General features: G+C 65.0%; 3 protein-coding genes across 4 annotated transcripts; 1 reads left to right on the top strand and 2 right to left on the bottom strand.

The window, feature by feature from the left end:
• The first annotated feature begins 6,998 nt into the window (after nucleotides 1–6,998).
• BTBD18 (BTB domain containing 18) lies at nucleotides 6,999–8,662 on the top strand. Of its 2 annotated transcripts, none has more exons than XM_040558937.1 (3): nucleotides 6,999–7,139; nucleotides 7,474–7,614; nucleotides 7,812–8,662. In XM_040558937.1, the coding sequence occupies exons 2-3, from the start codon at nucleotides 7,476–7,478 to the stop codon at nucleotides 8,561–8,563; spliced, it is 891 nt and encodes a 296-aa protein (XP_040414871.1). In that variant the 5' UTR covers nucleotides 6,999–7,139; nucleotides 7,474–7,475; the 3' UTR covers nucleotides 8,564–8,662. The 2 variants fall into 2 exon arrangements, with proteins under 2 accessions (XP_040414871.1, XP_040414873.1); XM_040558939.1 differs by lacking the exon at nucleotides 6,999–7,139 and adding an exon at nucleotides 7,197–7,361.
• Nucleotides 8,663–8,672: 10 nt separating this feature from the next.
• On the bottom strand, nucleotides 8,673–9,713 carry SELENOH (selenoprotein H). Its single transcript, XM_040558945.1, has 3 exons — nucleotides 9,567–9,713; nucleotides 9,127–9,272; nucleotides 8,673–9,045 (listed from the first exon to the last, which is right to left on the bottom strand). The coding sequence occupies exons 1-3, from the start codon at nucleotides 9,698–9,700 to the stop codon at nucleotides 8,945–8,947; spliced, it is 381 nt and encodes a 126-aa protein (XP_040414879.1). The 5' UTR covers nucleotides 9,701–9,713; the 3' UTR covers nucleotides 8,673–8,944.
• A 308-nt stretch (nucleotides 9,714–10,021) lies between these two features.
• TMX2 (thioredoxin related transmembrane protein 2) lies at nucleotides 10,022–12,603 on the bottom strand. Its single transcript, XM_040558936.1, has 8 exons — nucleotides 12,388–12,603; nucleotides 11,745–11,805; nucleotides 11,482–11,595; nucleotides 11,084–11,160; nucleotides 10,888–10,994; nucleotides 10,742–10,807; nucleotides 10,502–10,631; nucleotides 10,022–10,370 (listed from the first exon to the last, which is right to left on the bottom strand). The coding sequence occupies exons 1-8, from the start codon at nucleotides 12,574–12,576 to the stop codon at nucleotides 10,224–10,226; spliced, it is 891 nt and encodes a 296-aa protein (XP_040414870.1). The 5' UTR covers nucleotides 12,577–12,603; the 3' UTR covers nucleotides 10,022–10,223.
• Nucleotides 12,604–12,808: the final 205 nt, after the last annotated feature.

The raw sequence follows: 12,808 nt of genomic DNA, 5'->3' as shown, positions 1-12,808 counted from the left end.
GGGCGCGGCGGGCTCCGCCCCCTGACGTCATGGCGCCGCGCGCCAATGGCGGAGGCTGTTGTAGAGGGGTGAGGGGCTGAGGCCGCGGGGGCGGGGCGAGGGGCGGGGGGCGAGGCGAGGGGTTGGGGGGCGGGGCGCGGGGCACGGCCCCGGGGGGGGCGCCGGTGGGGGCGGGAGGGCGCTGGGGGGAGGGGTACGGGGGGGGTCAGTGGGGGGGGGGGGGAGATTTCTGCTCGGAGAGAGGGGTCAGGCGTTGGGACGGGTTGCCCAGGGAGGTGGTGGAGTCACCGTCCCCGGGGGTGTTCAAGGAGAGGTTGGACGTGGTGCTTGGGGACATGGTCAGTGGGGGATATTGGTGGTAGGGGGTGGTTGGGCCGGGTGATCCTGGAGGGCTTCCCCAGCCTTAATGATTCCAGGATTCTAAAATTCAAGGGATGAGGTCTTCAAGGGATGAGGGTCTTCAGGAAGTGGAGGTCTTCAAGGGGAGGAGGTCTTCAACGAGTGGGGTCTTCAAGGGTTGGAGGTCCTCAAGGGTTAGAGGTCTTCAGGGGGTGGAGGTCTTCAAGGGTTGGAGGTTTTTGAGGAGTGGGGTCTTTGAGGCGTGGGGTCTTCAAGAGTTGGGGCCTTCAAGGAGTGGGGTCTTCAAGGGTTGGAGCTCATCAAGGAGTGAGGTCTTCAGGGGGTGACGGTTTTTCAGGGGTGAGGTCTTCAAGGGTTGGAGGTCTTCAAGGGTTGGAGGTCTTCAAGGACTGAGGTCTTCAAGGAGTAGGGTCTTCAAGGGTTGGAGGTCGTCCAGGGGCGGAGGTCTTCAAGGGTTGGAGGTTGTCAAGGGGTGAGGTCTTCAGGGGGTAACAGTCTTTGAGGGGCGGAGGTCTTCGAGGGGTGAAGATCTTCAGGGGTGGAGGTGTTCGAGGGGTGCAGTTTTCAGGGGTTCCCTGCTGGGTGCCTGGGGCCGTGCTCCCCCACCTACCGCCCCCATCCTGCCTGAGCCGGGCGTTTCACCGCACCACCCAGGTGTGGCTCCTCACGAGCCGATCCCAAGCGGGCCCCAGGACTGTGGCAGGAGGTGTAGACGCGGGGGGCCGACACCCAAGGACCTGGCCAGGCGGATTTGGGGACTCCCCATGTGGCCAAGGCCGTGTGGACAGCCGAAGGACTGCAAACGTGGGGACGGGCTGGGGCGAGCCTCCTGAAGATAAGACTGGGGTGCTGGGGGGTCTCAGCGAGGCGCTGGGGCGATCGTGCCTTTCCCGACACGCTGGGAGAGGAGCGCACACAAACACACCCCGGCTGCAGCGATCCTGCCCTGCCCGCCTCCCAAGGCACTAAATCAGGCGGTGTTGCAATCCCCGCTGGGCCAGAGACACCCTGCGAGGGGACCTGGGGAGATGCAGCGAGCCGGGGCGGGGAACGGCGGGCGGCGAGATATTTAATTATCACACCTAACGTGGCTGCAGCGGCGTAACCCCCGCAGAGCGGAGCACGTAAGGACAGCTCGTGCGGGAGCCTCCGTGCTGTCCCCGTGCTGGAGAATTCCCCCTTCCCTGCAGAGGGACGCGGGTCCTGCCCCTTCCCCAGCCCGGTGCTCCCACCAGAAAGAAGTCCTGACTGGGGTGAGAGTGTGCTGCCTCACCTCCGGATCGGGGCTGGCGAGATCCAGGTGCTGGAGAGGATCCTGCCCGCTCCCGATTGCCACACTCTTACTAAGATAATGACAAGAGGAAAAGGGTTGACGAATGTTTTGGGTGGGGACAGGTGATTCCAGGGGTAAATATGCATTGCCCGGTTAGGCAAGGAGGAGGTGAGGAGGACGTGATAGCTGCCTGCAAATGTTTGAGGAAGGCAAATCCCCCAGCCGGGGTGGGGTTTGCTAAGGGTGATGCAAAAATAAATAGGATTAAATTAAGGCGAGGGACAAATACAGTCGGATTGTTGTTGCAGCAGCTCCCCAGACCCTCCCTGATGCTGGACTGGATCACCGTGCTGGTTGTGAGCAGCAGGCAAAAGGACAGCTGGCCTCCTCCTGCCGCAGCCAGCGGGGAGATTTCTCTGTCCCCAGCGTGGGGAACCGAAAGCTTCTCCCTGCACCCATTTCACCCTTGTGGTCAACCAAAACGGGGCCCCTCGCAGCCCTGCGGCTTGAGTGAGAACTGTTCTAGGTCACCGTCATCCGTGACGCCCTCCTTTCCCCTTCTCCCCCCAGAGGGGGATCGGCTCGGCCCGTAGGTACAGCCGCTAAGCCTGGGGCAGCCTCCCGGCGTGCCGTGCCTGATACATCCCCACATCAGCGCTGCTATTTCAGTCAGCCCAGGAATTTTGCAGCCTTTCAAGTCTTTGGAGGATTTCTTCAAAGATGAACCGCGCTGCTGCGAACACGCCTGTGCTGGGGCTGAATGGGAGCCCCAGTCTGATCTCTTTGAAGCCTCTTGTCCCGAGGGCGGCAGGACCGAGCTGGCTGGGACCTAATAGCACCCTGTCACCTCTGGCTCCTGATTCAGCGGGGCCGGGGCAGCAGGCAGGACACCCGGTAATGCAGGCTTACTCGTGAAGGAAGGCTGAGCCCCGATCCTCTGGCTCGGGCTCACCCCGCAGCAGATAATGTTTAAATCGTTTAACTATAAGCACTGGGGCAGAGGAGTCCGTCCCACCGCTTCCTGGGAAGAAGAGATGTGTTACTGGCATGGGAAAATTTTCCCTTTTCCAGTAATTAGGTGTAATAACATCTTGCACGTCCCCTTTCATCCTGCAGCGCTGTCGATGCCTTATCCAGACGAGACGCCCAGAACACCACCGGAACAGAGCAAGACAACTTGTTTACAGGACAGACGAAGGCTCCCCAGCAGCGGAGGGCAGGAGGAAGAGGAGCTGCCGTCCGCAGGCCCAGCATTGTTCTCAGGCAGCATAACAAGGCGCTTCCGCCACCCCTTCCTATGGGAATCCCGACAGGTTGTCGTCTTCCCCCTGCGAGAGGGGAAGCGTGGCACCAGGGGAGGGGAATCGGCTCGTTTATCAGGCGTCTGCGTGGAGCAGGAGGGGGGAAGTTGGGGCTACCTGACCTTTTCATCCCTAATTCTAAGACGCCGGGCAAGAAGGTGAGATTTCACCCGTGTCCGCTGCCCTGACGCTTCCTCGAGCGGCCCCTGGCAGCTCCGGGTGCTCTGCGTGGCACCGAGGCAGAGGACAGCGAGGTACCTGCGTCCTGCCCACCCGCCTGCTGCTAGCCTTTGAAACCCGACCTGCCTGCATCCCCCTGTGCCCTTGGACCCTCAAATTCCTGTCACATCTTTTCCCCGACTGTGCAAACGCCTGAAGCGTGCGGAGCAGTCCCCTGCCCTCCCAGCCCTGCGGTGACCTGTCGCTATTTACTGTCTGTTCCTCTTCCTCCCTCCACCCGTAGTGCTTTTCCACCAGCCTTCATCCCTCCAGCTGCCCCTCTGTGGCAGGAGCAGCAAACCCTGAGACTCCTCCCGAGGACTGGGAAACGAGGGGAAGAGCCAAGACAGGAATCTCCTTTCTCTTAAGGAAATCATCTGGGAATCTGCTGATTTGAGGGCTTGGGAGACGAGGGAAAGGCCGTGCCTTGTCCCCTCCTGTCAACACAGAGCAAGCCTGGCTAACCAGCAGCACGTCTTTAGGCTACGTCCAGACAGAAAGACCCGACCTTCCCCTACCCTATAAGTCCCACAAGGAGATAAACCCCGCTGGACACTCATCCACTGAGTCACCCACCAAGGACAGGCTCTCAAGGAGAGCCTCTGAGAGGGCAGAGGCCCTACAGCGCCCACCCAGCAAAGCAAGGACCTGGCCGGGGCACACCGACGTGTTCTCCTGGGCCTTGTTCCTGTGGGTCTCCCTCCACAGAGAGCGAGGGTTAATAATGAAGGAGGGTGCAGGTACAGACCTGGACCTCATCCCCGTCTGGCTTTGGGTGTATCTGGGGTGCCGGCCCGCTGCCAGGAGCAGGGTCACTCCTGTACCGGGTACAGCCCCAGGAGCTGATTTCTGGACACCTTAAGGCAGGTGGGAAGAATGCTCAGTTTGCTGGCACAGCGATGAGAGGTACAGCCACATATTTCACTCACATATTAGTAGCTGGCACATTCTGGCAGCAAATGTGGACGCCGGTATGTAAAGAGAGGGGTCGTTGGGACAAAAGGGTGTCGGTGCTTTTTCCAGCATACAATTATTTGGCTTTGAGCACCAGTAAAAGTTACACTAATAAAAGGCCTCTTTTGTGTGCAGACTATCTACAACAGGAGTGCTTGCTGGTATTGCCAGGTCATATATCAGAAACTTTTTAAGGGCAGACAAGGCCATGGGAGAGGAGGGAGAGGCAGCACCAGGGGCTGTGGCTGAGGAGCGTGACCGGGATTAGCATTTTTTGCCTCTGCGCAACACTAAAAACGCCTCAAAGCGAAGGGCCTGTCGCCTGTGCCAGGCCCGGGGCTTTGTGTCACCCCCTGAAGGCGGCTCTGCCAGGACAGAGAGCCCTCAGAGGCACGGGGCTGGGGACAATGAGCGGGGCCTGGAGGCAGCCCCTCGGCCAGGAGGACCACCACCACCAGCGGACCCCAGAGGCAGAGGGCTGCCTGTGCCATGTTCCACACGAAAAACTCTTTTTGCAGGCCGGGGCAGTTCACAAAACAAGAGTGGACTCTGCCCTTTAACGCTTTGCTTTCCTCTTGCCTGGCCAGCACCAGCAGGAGGATGCAGAGGAGCTGTTTTGCACGGCCTGTAACTAACACCCTTGGAGCTGAGGGGCTTTGTCCCTCCTGTGTCACCTGCAGCCTGATCTCGGTCAGCTCGTGTCCCCCAGAGCCTCCCAAGCCCCCGTGTTGTCTGCCAGGAGCACAGGACGTGTTTTCACTCCTCTTTCAAGCACGCGGCCGTAGCTCCCAGCTTTTTGCCCCTCCTGCAGGCAGAGCAGCAGCTGGTAGCCAAGATTGCATCCTAGGACAGGGACAGACCCGGGTCACCCACCCTTTGATCACCCCTGCCTCTGGGATGTCCTCGGGAGTGGGAAGAGGGTGGGAAGCTGAGCGACACAAGGAAGGGAAGGGAAGAGCCCAGCCTCGCGTGGAATCCTCCCGAGGGTGGACGAGCAAATGCTGCGCCACCAAAGGCTCAGGCTGCGCCAGTTCTTGGGATTTTTGCCTCACCTGCTCGCCAGCCGCCCGGTCACAAGGGGAAGTCCTCTGATATCAGCGCCTTGGAATTTTTTAATTTAGCTTTGCCCTGGCTCCGTTGCTTTCCCTTGCTTTCTCCACCCTGGTCAGCTCACCCAGCTGAAAAGCAATTTGCGGTGTTAACGTCCCACCTGCAGGCTCCCTGTCAGAGCTCCTGCTTTACAAGTCAGGTTTGGGGTCTTTCCCTCAGCTCCACTGAATAAATCCCCCCTCTCACTACTCTGCAGCACCATCATGGTCCAGGCATGGCATAAAACATCACGAAGCGGCGGCGAAGGCTGGACCTCTGGTTATATTCTGAAACCCACACAAAGGGATGCCCCTAAATCAATAACTGCACCCATCTGCTCCCAGTGAATTCAAGCTTTCTGATGTACAGCTTCGACTATTGTAATTCCAAAAGACTGCAAAGGGTGGGGGAGTAAAGTTCTCTCTTTTTTTTTTTTTTTTTGTGTCTATTTTTATGAGCATATGATAGCACTTTGATATGAAATTACGCGTTTTGCTGTTTCCCCTGGTATTTAGAGCTGGACTCAAAGCCACTCGAGGTCAGTGGAAAGACTGCCACTAACCTCAGCAGCCTCTGGCCTAGACCTATAATCAGCCACTTTCCTCCTTGGTTTGTGCCAGCTCTGCACACAGCAAAAACTGAGAAAAACACCCTCACATGTTGAAATGCATTAAAATCCATCTGTAAAGCCACAGGAAATATCAGGGGATGGCACCGTGTTTAACTAGCTACAGAAAACTTTGTAGATTTAAAATCTATAGCGTCACTTAGACTCCTATTCTTCCGCAGCTCTTGAAATTTCCACCCACTTCGGTTGTTTGTAAGAACAGCTAATATCTCCAGGCAATTGGGCTGGGATTATTATAATTGTTGTTCATGTGTGTGGAGTGACTGACGCAGATGTTTTCACAATGGATGCTTTATAAAGCGACAAAACGCAGTTCAGCCTCCCCTAAGTAGGCAGCATCGCTTGCACGAAGGCCAGTTTCCAAAATACCCGCTATCAATCCTCCCCTTTCTGCCTGCTGTTTATGTGTACGGCTGTCTTCCCGAGGGGCGTCAGTAAGCCCTGAAAGCGCCGTTTCTCACATGCAAGGCCACAGAGGGCCTTGGGAGTCCAAAACAAGGCCCGGAGCAGGGCTTTGACACTGCTGAACTCAAGTGCCACCGCGCCAGGAAAGCCTTCTTTGCAGACAGCATGCACTCTGCTTATTTCTCTCTTGCTTGTGTGCTTAAACCCTGTAATGATGGTGACTGCAAGCAGCACGGAGCTTTTTCCCAAATTCTAGCTGGGCTGTCTTGCATGGCCTGCTCATGGTGTGTGACCAGGATGGGACAGGAAACTGATCCCTGGTGCCTTCACGTGTCACGGCCCTGCGAGGTGGTGGCTGGGAGGAGCTCAGCCCTCAGGTCTGCCACCTTAGGTGTGCCAAAACCTGAGGGCTGGGTCCGGCAAAACCCTAACGGAGATGGGGTTTTACAAAAAACCAACACGTTTGCCTCCAGACTCCCATCCAACAGAGCTCAGCGAGCCTGGGAAACTAAGAGGGGCTGAATTTGAACAGGAGCCTCTTGGTGCAAGGCCAGGGCGGCCGTTGCGGGGCACAGACATGGCGAGGGGCAGCCCGGCGGGCGCAACATCCTCCTCGCCGCCCACCCTCCCGCCCTCCATTGCCTCCCCTCAGCCCCTTCCCTCGGCGCCCTTCCCGCCAACCCCCCCGCCGCGCCGCCATTGGCTGGCGGGCCGGACCAATGGCGGGGCCGTTGCTGGGCAGGGTAGGGCCGGGCGTGGCGCGGGGCGCACGTGGCGCGGGGTCGAGGCGCGCGCGCGGGAACCGCAGCAGCCGCCGGGCGCGGGCGCGCCCCGTCCGCGTGTCCGGGTCCCGTCCGTGTGTCCCGGCCGCGTGTCCCCACCCTGCGGCTCCCGTCACCCGCACGGGCAGGTACGAGGCGGTACCGGCCCTTCTGTGCCGCCGGGCCCGTGGCCGCGCCCCGCACCCGGCGCTTCGTGGCCGCGGGGCAGGCTGCGGGCCCCAAAACCGCTCGGTTTTGCCTCGGAATCGGCGCGGCCGGTGCCCCCTGGCGGCCGGTGCCGTGTTTGGGGCTGGGAGGGAGGCCTTGGAGGTCGGCGTGGCCGTTGGCGGGAATTTGCAGAGCGTAAAAACGTGCGCGATGGAGCTGCATGCGCACGTGCTGCGGGATCTGTCTGCGCCCACGGGGGCTGCAGGAGGCGGGGTGCCGAGCCCCGGGTCCCCAGCGCCGCGTTTGTCTCCCCAGGGATGTCCCCGGGCTCGCCGTCGTCGGCCGCCCCGCGGCTGCTGTACCGCAGCACCCGCCTGCTCCACGCGGCCTTCCTGCAGCTGCACCAGCAGCAGCAGCGGGAGGACGTCTTCTGCGACGTGGTGCTGCGGGCGGAAGGTGAGCGGGCGGCCGAGCGCCGAGGGCTGGGGGCGTCCAGGGTGGCCGGGGGGCGAGGAAAGGGCTGGGTGCAGCTGCACCCCCCTTGCGGGGCTGGCAGGAGCGAGGGGTCCCGCTGAACTCCCGTGGAGCTTCGGGGGGGGGATTGGGGAGGGCAGCACCCGCGTGGGGCCTGACGGCCGCTTGTTGTTCTGCAGGGGAGGCGGTGGCAGCCCACTGCTGCGTCCTCTCGGTGTGCAGCCCCTTCTTCATGGAGCAGCTGGCCCGGGAGCTGCCCCCCAAGGGGCGCAGGGTGGTGCTGGAGCTGCAGGGGCTGAAGATCGGGGCGCTGCGCAAGCTGGTGCGCTTCCTCTACACCGCCGAGCTGGAGGCGTCCTCGGAGGAGGCGCAGGATGTGCTGGCGGCCGCCCGGCAGCTCCGCGTGGCCGAGCTCGAGTCTCTGCAGCTGCAGGGGGGCTGCCTGGTGCACCCCGGGCCCCGCTGGAGGCTCGACCGCAGCTGCCTGCGCGCCCCCCAGCCCGGCTCCCCGAGGCTCTGCCCCATAGCAGGCAGCGGGGCTGAGCACGGGCATGCTGGCAGCCCCCCCAAGGGTGCCCCGCGCCCCAGACCTCCTGTGAGGCGGCTGAAACTGAGGAAGGTGGAGGGCGGGGAGCACTGGGAGGTGGTGCGGGAGGGGCAGCCCTCTTTGGTGCAGGCCCACGAGGGGATGGCGGTGGGTGCTGGAGGGGTGGCAGAGCCATGGCCCCCACCGGCAGCCTGCGGGAAGCAGCCCGCGGTGCCCCCCAGGCCCCAGCAGGGCTGCAGGCTGGAGGAGCCGCAGGGGAACAGCCTCGGGGAGGACGAGGAGGTGGACGTGGGGGTGGCGGAGCCGCGCCTGCCCCCCGGTGCTGTCTGCGCCTGGCCCAGCCTCTCATCCGAGTCCGATGGGGAGGTAGATGTCCTGGGCTAGGGTCCCGGGAGCCCCCTGCCCCGCACCCAGGTGACAGGCCACCCCTGCAGGGCCACGGAGACCATGTGTTGTTGAGAAAATAAAGTTCTGGAGCCAACAGCCTCGTGTTGTGGAGCTGCAGGGCTTTATTGGGGAACTGAACAAGGGGTTGGGGGGCTGCAGGGGAGAGCGGGGAGCTGGGGGCTCAGCATTGGCTGCCCACGGGGGAGCTGCGGCATCGGAGACGGGACTGGGGGGGCAGGCGCCCCCTCACTTCGTCACGCCCCTTCATGGGTGCTCGCTCCGCGGGTGCTGATCCCAGCTGGGCCGGGGGGAGAGGGTGGTCGGCGTGCGGGGGTCCTGATCCCGTTGCTGGGGTCTCTCCTCACCTTGGCGCCTCCTCTAGGCCAGGCTGCTCTTCAGGGCCTCCACCATGGCAGCGGGGTCGGGGAACTTCAGCTTGCGGGGCGGCCCCTTCCCGATGCCACTCCACAGCTCCACGGCTGGGGGGGAAGACGCGGGGAAGGGTCAGGGCTGCCGGGGGGAGCCCTCACCCCAACCCCCCACTGACTGCGGGTACTCACTGCTGCCGTCCTCCTTCACCAGGGACACCTCGAAGCTGTTCCTGCGGGGCTTCTCGGGGTTGATGTCCACGGCCAGGTTGGCCACGGCCTCACGCAGGGCCTCGCTCACCGCCGCGGCATTGCGCCCGAACACCCGTCAGCTCTTGCTGGGGGCGGGGGGAGGACAGGGTCATTGCTCCTGGTCCCATCCCAGTCCGGACCCCGGCCCAATCCCAGTCTTGCTCTTGGTCCCATCCCAGTCCCACTCCCAGCTCTATGCTGGCCCCAGTCCGGTCCCACTCCCGGTCCCACTCCTGACCCGGGTCCCAGTGCCATCCCGGCCCCATCCCACTGCCATCCTGGTCCCGCTCCCAGCCCTATCCCATCCCCATTCCAGTCCCGGTCCCGTTCCCATCCCCGGCCCTTTCCCGGCCCCAGCCCGCTCCCGGTCCCGGCCCCACCAGTGCTCGATGACGACCCTGGCCCCGCCGCCCCCGGGCCCGCCCTCAGCCCGTGCCCGCAGCCGCTCGGGGCCCTCCGCGCCCTGCCCGGCCGCCGCCGCCGGGGCGCGCCGCTTCCTGCCGCGGGGCGCCATGCGGGGAGCGCGGCGGGAGCGCGGGCCGCGAGGGGGCGGGGCCGCGACGGACCCGACCACCGCGGGGGGACGGGGGAGGGGAGCAGCGCCGCGCCGCGCCCGCCCCCCCCCCCCCCCCACGCGGGGCGCGCAATGGTTCCGCCCGCGCCCTCCTGCCGGCGCGGGAAACGGCGGCGCGGGCAGAGCCAATGGGGGCGCGCCCCCCCTCGAGAAGGCCCCGCCCCCTACCCACCACCACGCCCACCACCCCAGGCCCCGCCCCGCCGCCCCGCGACCACGCCCCCTCCCCTCAAGCCCCGCCCCGCCGCAGGGAGGCAGGCGGCCGCCACCGGAGGTTTATTGCCCGCCGCGGACACGCGGTACCGGCCCCGGGACCCGGCCCCCAGCCCCACCGCGGCGGGCAGGGGGAGCCCAGAGCCCGCCGGGGCCACCGGGAGCCGCCGACAGCGCTGCGCGGTCCCCGGGCGCGGGGACAGGGGGGTGACGGCGGGGTGACGGCGGGTGAGCAGGGTGCGGGTGGCTTCTACTTGTCCTTCTTGGTCTCCCCGTTGGCCAGCCCCGCGGCCGCCTGCCCCTCGGGAGCCTCCTCGGCGCCCTCGTCGCGCGGCTTGGCCTGCTTCTTGGCCTTCTGGTAGAGCTCGTTGAGGTTGAACTCGCGGATCACGTTCTCCTGCAGGCGGGGAGCGGGGTCAGGGGCAGCGGGGACAGCCCGCCGTGTCCCCACCGCGTGCTGGGAGCCGCGGGTAACGCCCGGGGGGGGACAGCGCAGGGGGCTGGCGCACCCCCTCCGTCCTCGCCCACCTCCGAGAAGGTCCAGGACACAGCCCGGCCCTTCTTGTCGATCTGCGGGCGGCGCATGACTTCTGTCCCGCCCTGGAAGAGGATGAGGGTGGGCAGCTGCTTGGTGAGGGGCGAGGTGCTGACCTTGTACCTGCAGGAGGACGGGGAGGGAGGGACGGTGACACCCGGGAGGCCTGGGGGGCTCCCAGGGGCTCCCCAGCGCCGTCCCGGGCTGGGGGAGCCAGCCGCGTCCCCGCAGACCTGGTGCTGACGTCCGTGTACCGGCCGACGTCGACCTTCCCGAAGTGCAGCCCCGAGCAGTTGTACCTGGGGGGGCAGAAGATTACCCCAAGCGCTGTGACCCCACACCGCACGGCTCGCTGAGGCCCCCGCCGGGCACCACTCACTTGAGAGAGAGGTCGGCGAAGATGGGGGCGAAGGACTGGCACTCGCTGGACCAGTTGGCGAAGAACTCGACGATCCAGGTCACCCGCTTGTCCCGCTCCAGCTCCTCCTGCCGCGGGGCCACGGGGCTCGGCGGGGGCCGGCAGGCAGAGCCCCCCGGCCCCCCGTGCCAGCCCGGCGCAGGGAGGAGATACTCACGTCTATGGTCTTGTCGCTGAAATACTTGATGTACTCGGGGCCCATATAGAGTGGCGGCTTGCACGTCATCAGGAAGACTGCAACGACAGCGAGCCTCAGCCCGCTGCCCACCTGGGGACGGGCTTCTGCCCCCACCGCACCCCGTTCCCACTCCTGAAGCACCCCAAAAGGCTCAGTGTGGAGGAAAGTTCCTCCTGCCCCAGCGCCCCAAGCCCACAGAAACCTCTTGCACCTTCAGCAACGGACACCGCAAGGTCAACGGCCCACGGCAGAGAGCTCCAGCCCCCTGCCAGGCAGCTGGCACGACGCCTGCTCGGGGCAGGCAAAGCCACGCCAAGGGGCGCTGCGGCAGCCCCCGGCACCTCGGGGTCCCCTCCCCGCGTCCTCGCAGCTCTCACCTATGCAGAGCGTGAGGTAGAGCAGCCCCATGCGGATGTCAAGACGGAAGAAGAGGATGGCGTTGGCCACTTTGCTGAACATGAAGATGTTCCCGATGTGCTGCTCCACCGTGACTGGAAAAGGGGCTGAAGGTTAGGAGACAGGGCCAGGCACCCCTCAGCCCCTGCCCCGGGTCCCTTTCCCTCTGCTCCTCCAGCCCCACGCAGCTCCCCAGGGCCGCACCACCAGCAGCCCCCGCCCCACGGCCCCAGCCCTGACTCACTGGAGCGTCGGTTCTTCATCATCACGATGGCGCTGAGGAACATGAGGATCTCCACCTCCCGCTGCACACAAGAGACAGGCCGTGAGCAGCGGGCACGCCGTGGCCGCCTGCAGGGCCCAGGAGCAGCCAACAGCACCACCGGCACTGCGTCGCCCTCCCTGAGGCGGGGGGGCTGCCGGCACGAGGCCGAGCTGCTGCACCACGGCCCGCTGGCCCCAAATCCCCGCGCCTCCTCCCCTTCCCCATAGCCGAGAGGGGTTGTGGGTGCCCCATCCCTGGGGGTGTTCGAGGCCAGGCTGGACGGGGCCGGGGGCAGCCTGGGCTGTGGGAGGTGTCCCTGCCATGGCGGGGGGGTGGAGCTGGGGGGGCTCTGAGGCCCCTTCCAGAGGGGCTGGGAGTTGAGGTCCTTCCAACCTGAGCCACCGTATGACTCGCTGACTGCAAGGACACGGGGCTGCCCCTACAGCACGGGGCCTCGCCGGCAACCTTCACGGACGCCCGGGAAGCCCTTCAGCAGCGGGAGGCGGCGCCGGGAGGGCAGTGCCAGGAGCTGCCGGGCCTCAGCCGTCCTGAGGGGGTGGCGACGGGCCCCGGGGGGGCTGACGGGGCCCTGGGGGGGGGCTGACGGGCCCGGGGCTCTCACCCAGTCGAAGTCGCAGGGGTTGCCGTCCTCCCGCTGCGAGGGCAGCCCGCGGCAGAGCGGCGGCAGCTTGCGGACGAGCAGGAAGGCGGTGGCGAGCAGCGCGGACAGCGGGTAGTACGGCCGCGCCAGCCAGCGGCACAGCCCCGGCACCGAGTACAGCAGCGCCAGCAGCGGCGCCACCACCGCCATCTTGCTGCCCTCCTCCTCCTCCTCCTCCTTCACCGCCCGCCCCGCTGCGATTGGGCGGCCCGCTTGCCTGTCAAAGCGGGGCGGGGCGTTCCCCGCGGGCTGGCCAATAGGAAGCCGAGCCGCCGCGTTCTTCCACAGAACCGCAGGGAGACGGACGGGCGGGGCGGCCAATCGGGAAGCGGGGCTCGGCGTTGCCTCGGCAACCGAGCCGGGCGCTGGGCGGCGCGCGGCC

The sequence above is a fragment of the Cygnus olor genome, chromosome 5, assembly GCF_009769625.2.
Source record: "Cygnus olor isolate bCygOlo1 chromosome 5, bCygOlo1.pri.v2, whole genome shotgun sequence".
Taxonomy (NCBI): Eukaryota; Metazoa; Chordata; class Aves; order Anseriformes; family Anatidae; genus Cygnus; species Cygnus olor.
This window is presented reverse-complemented; position numbering and strand designations above follow the sequence as displayed.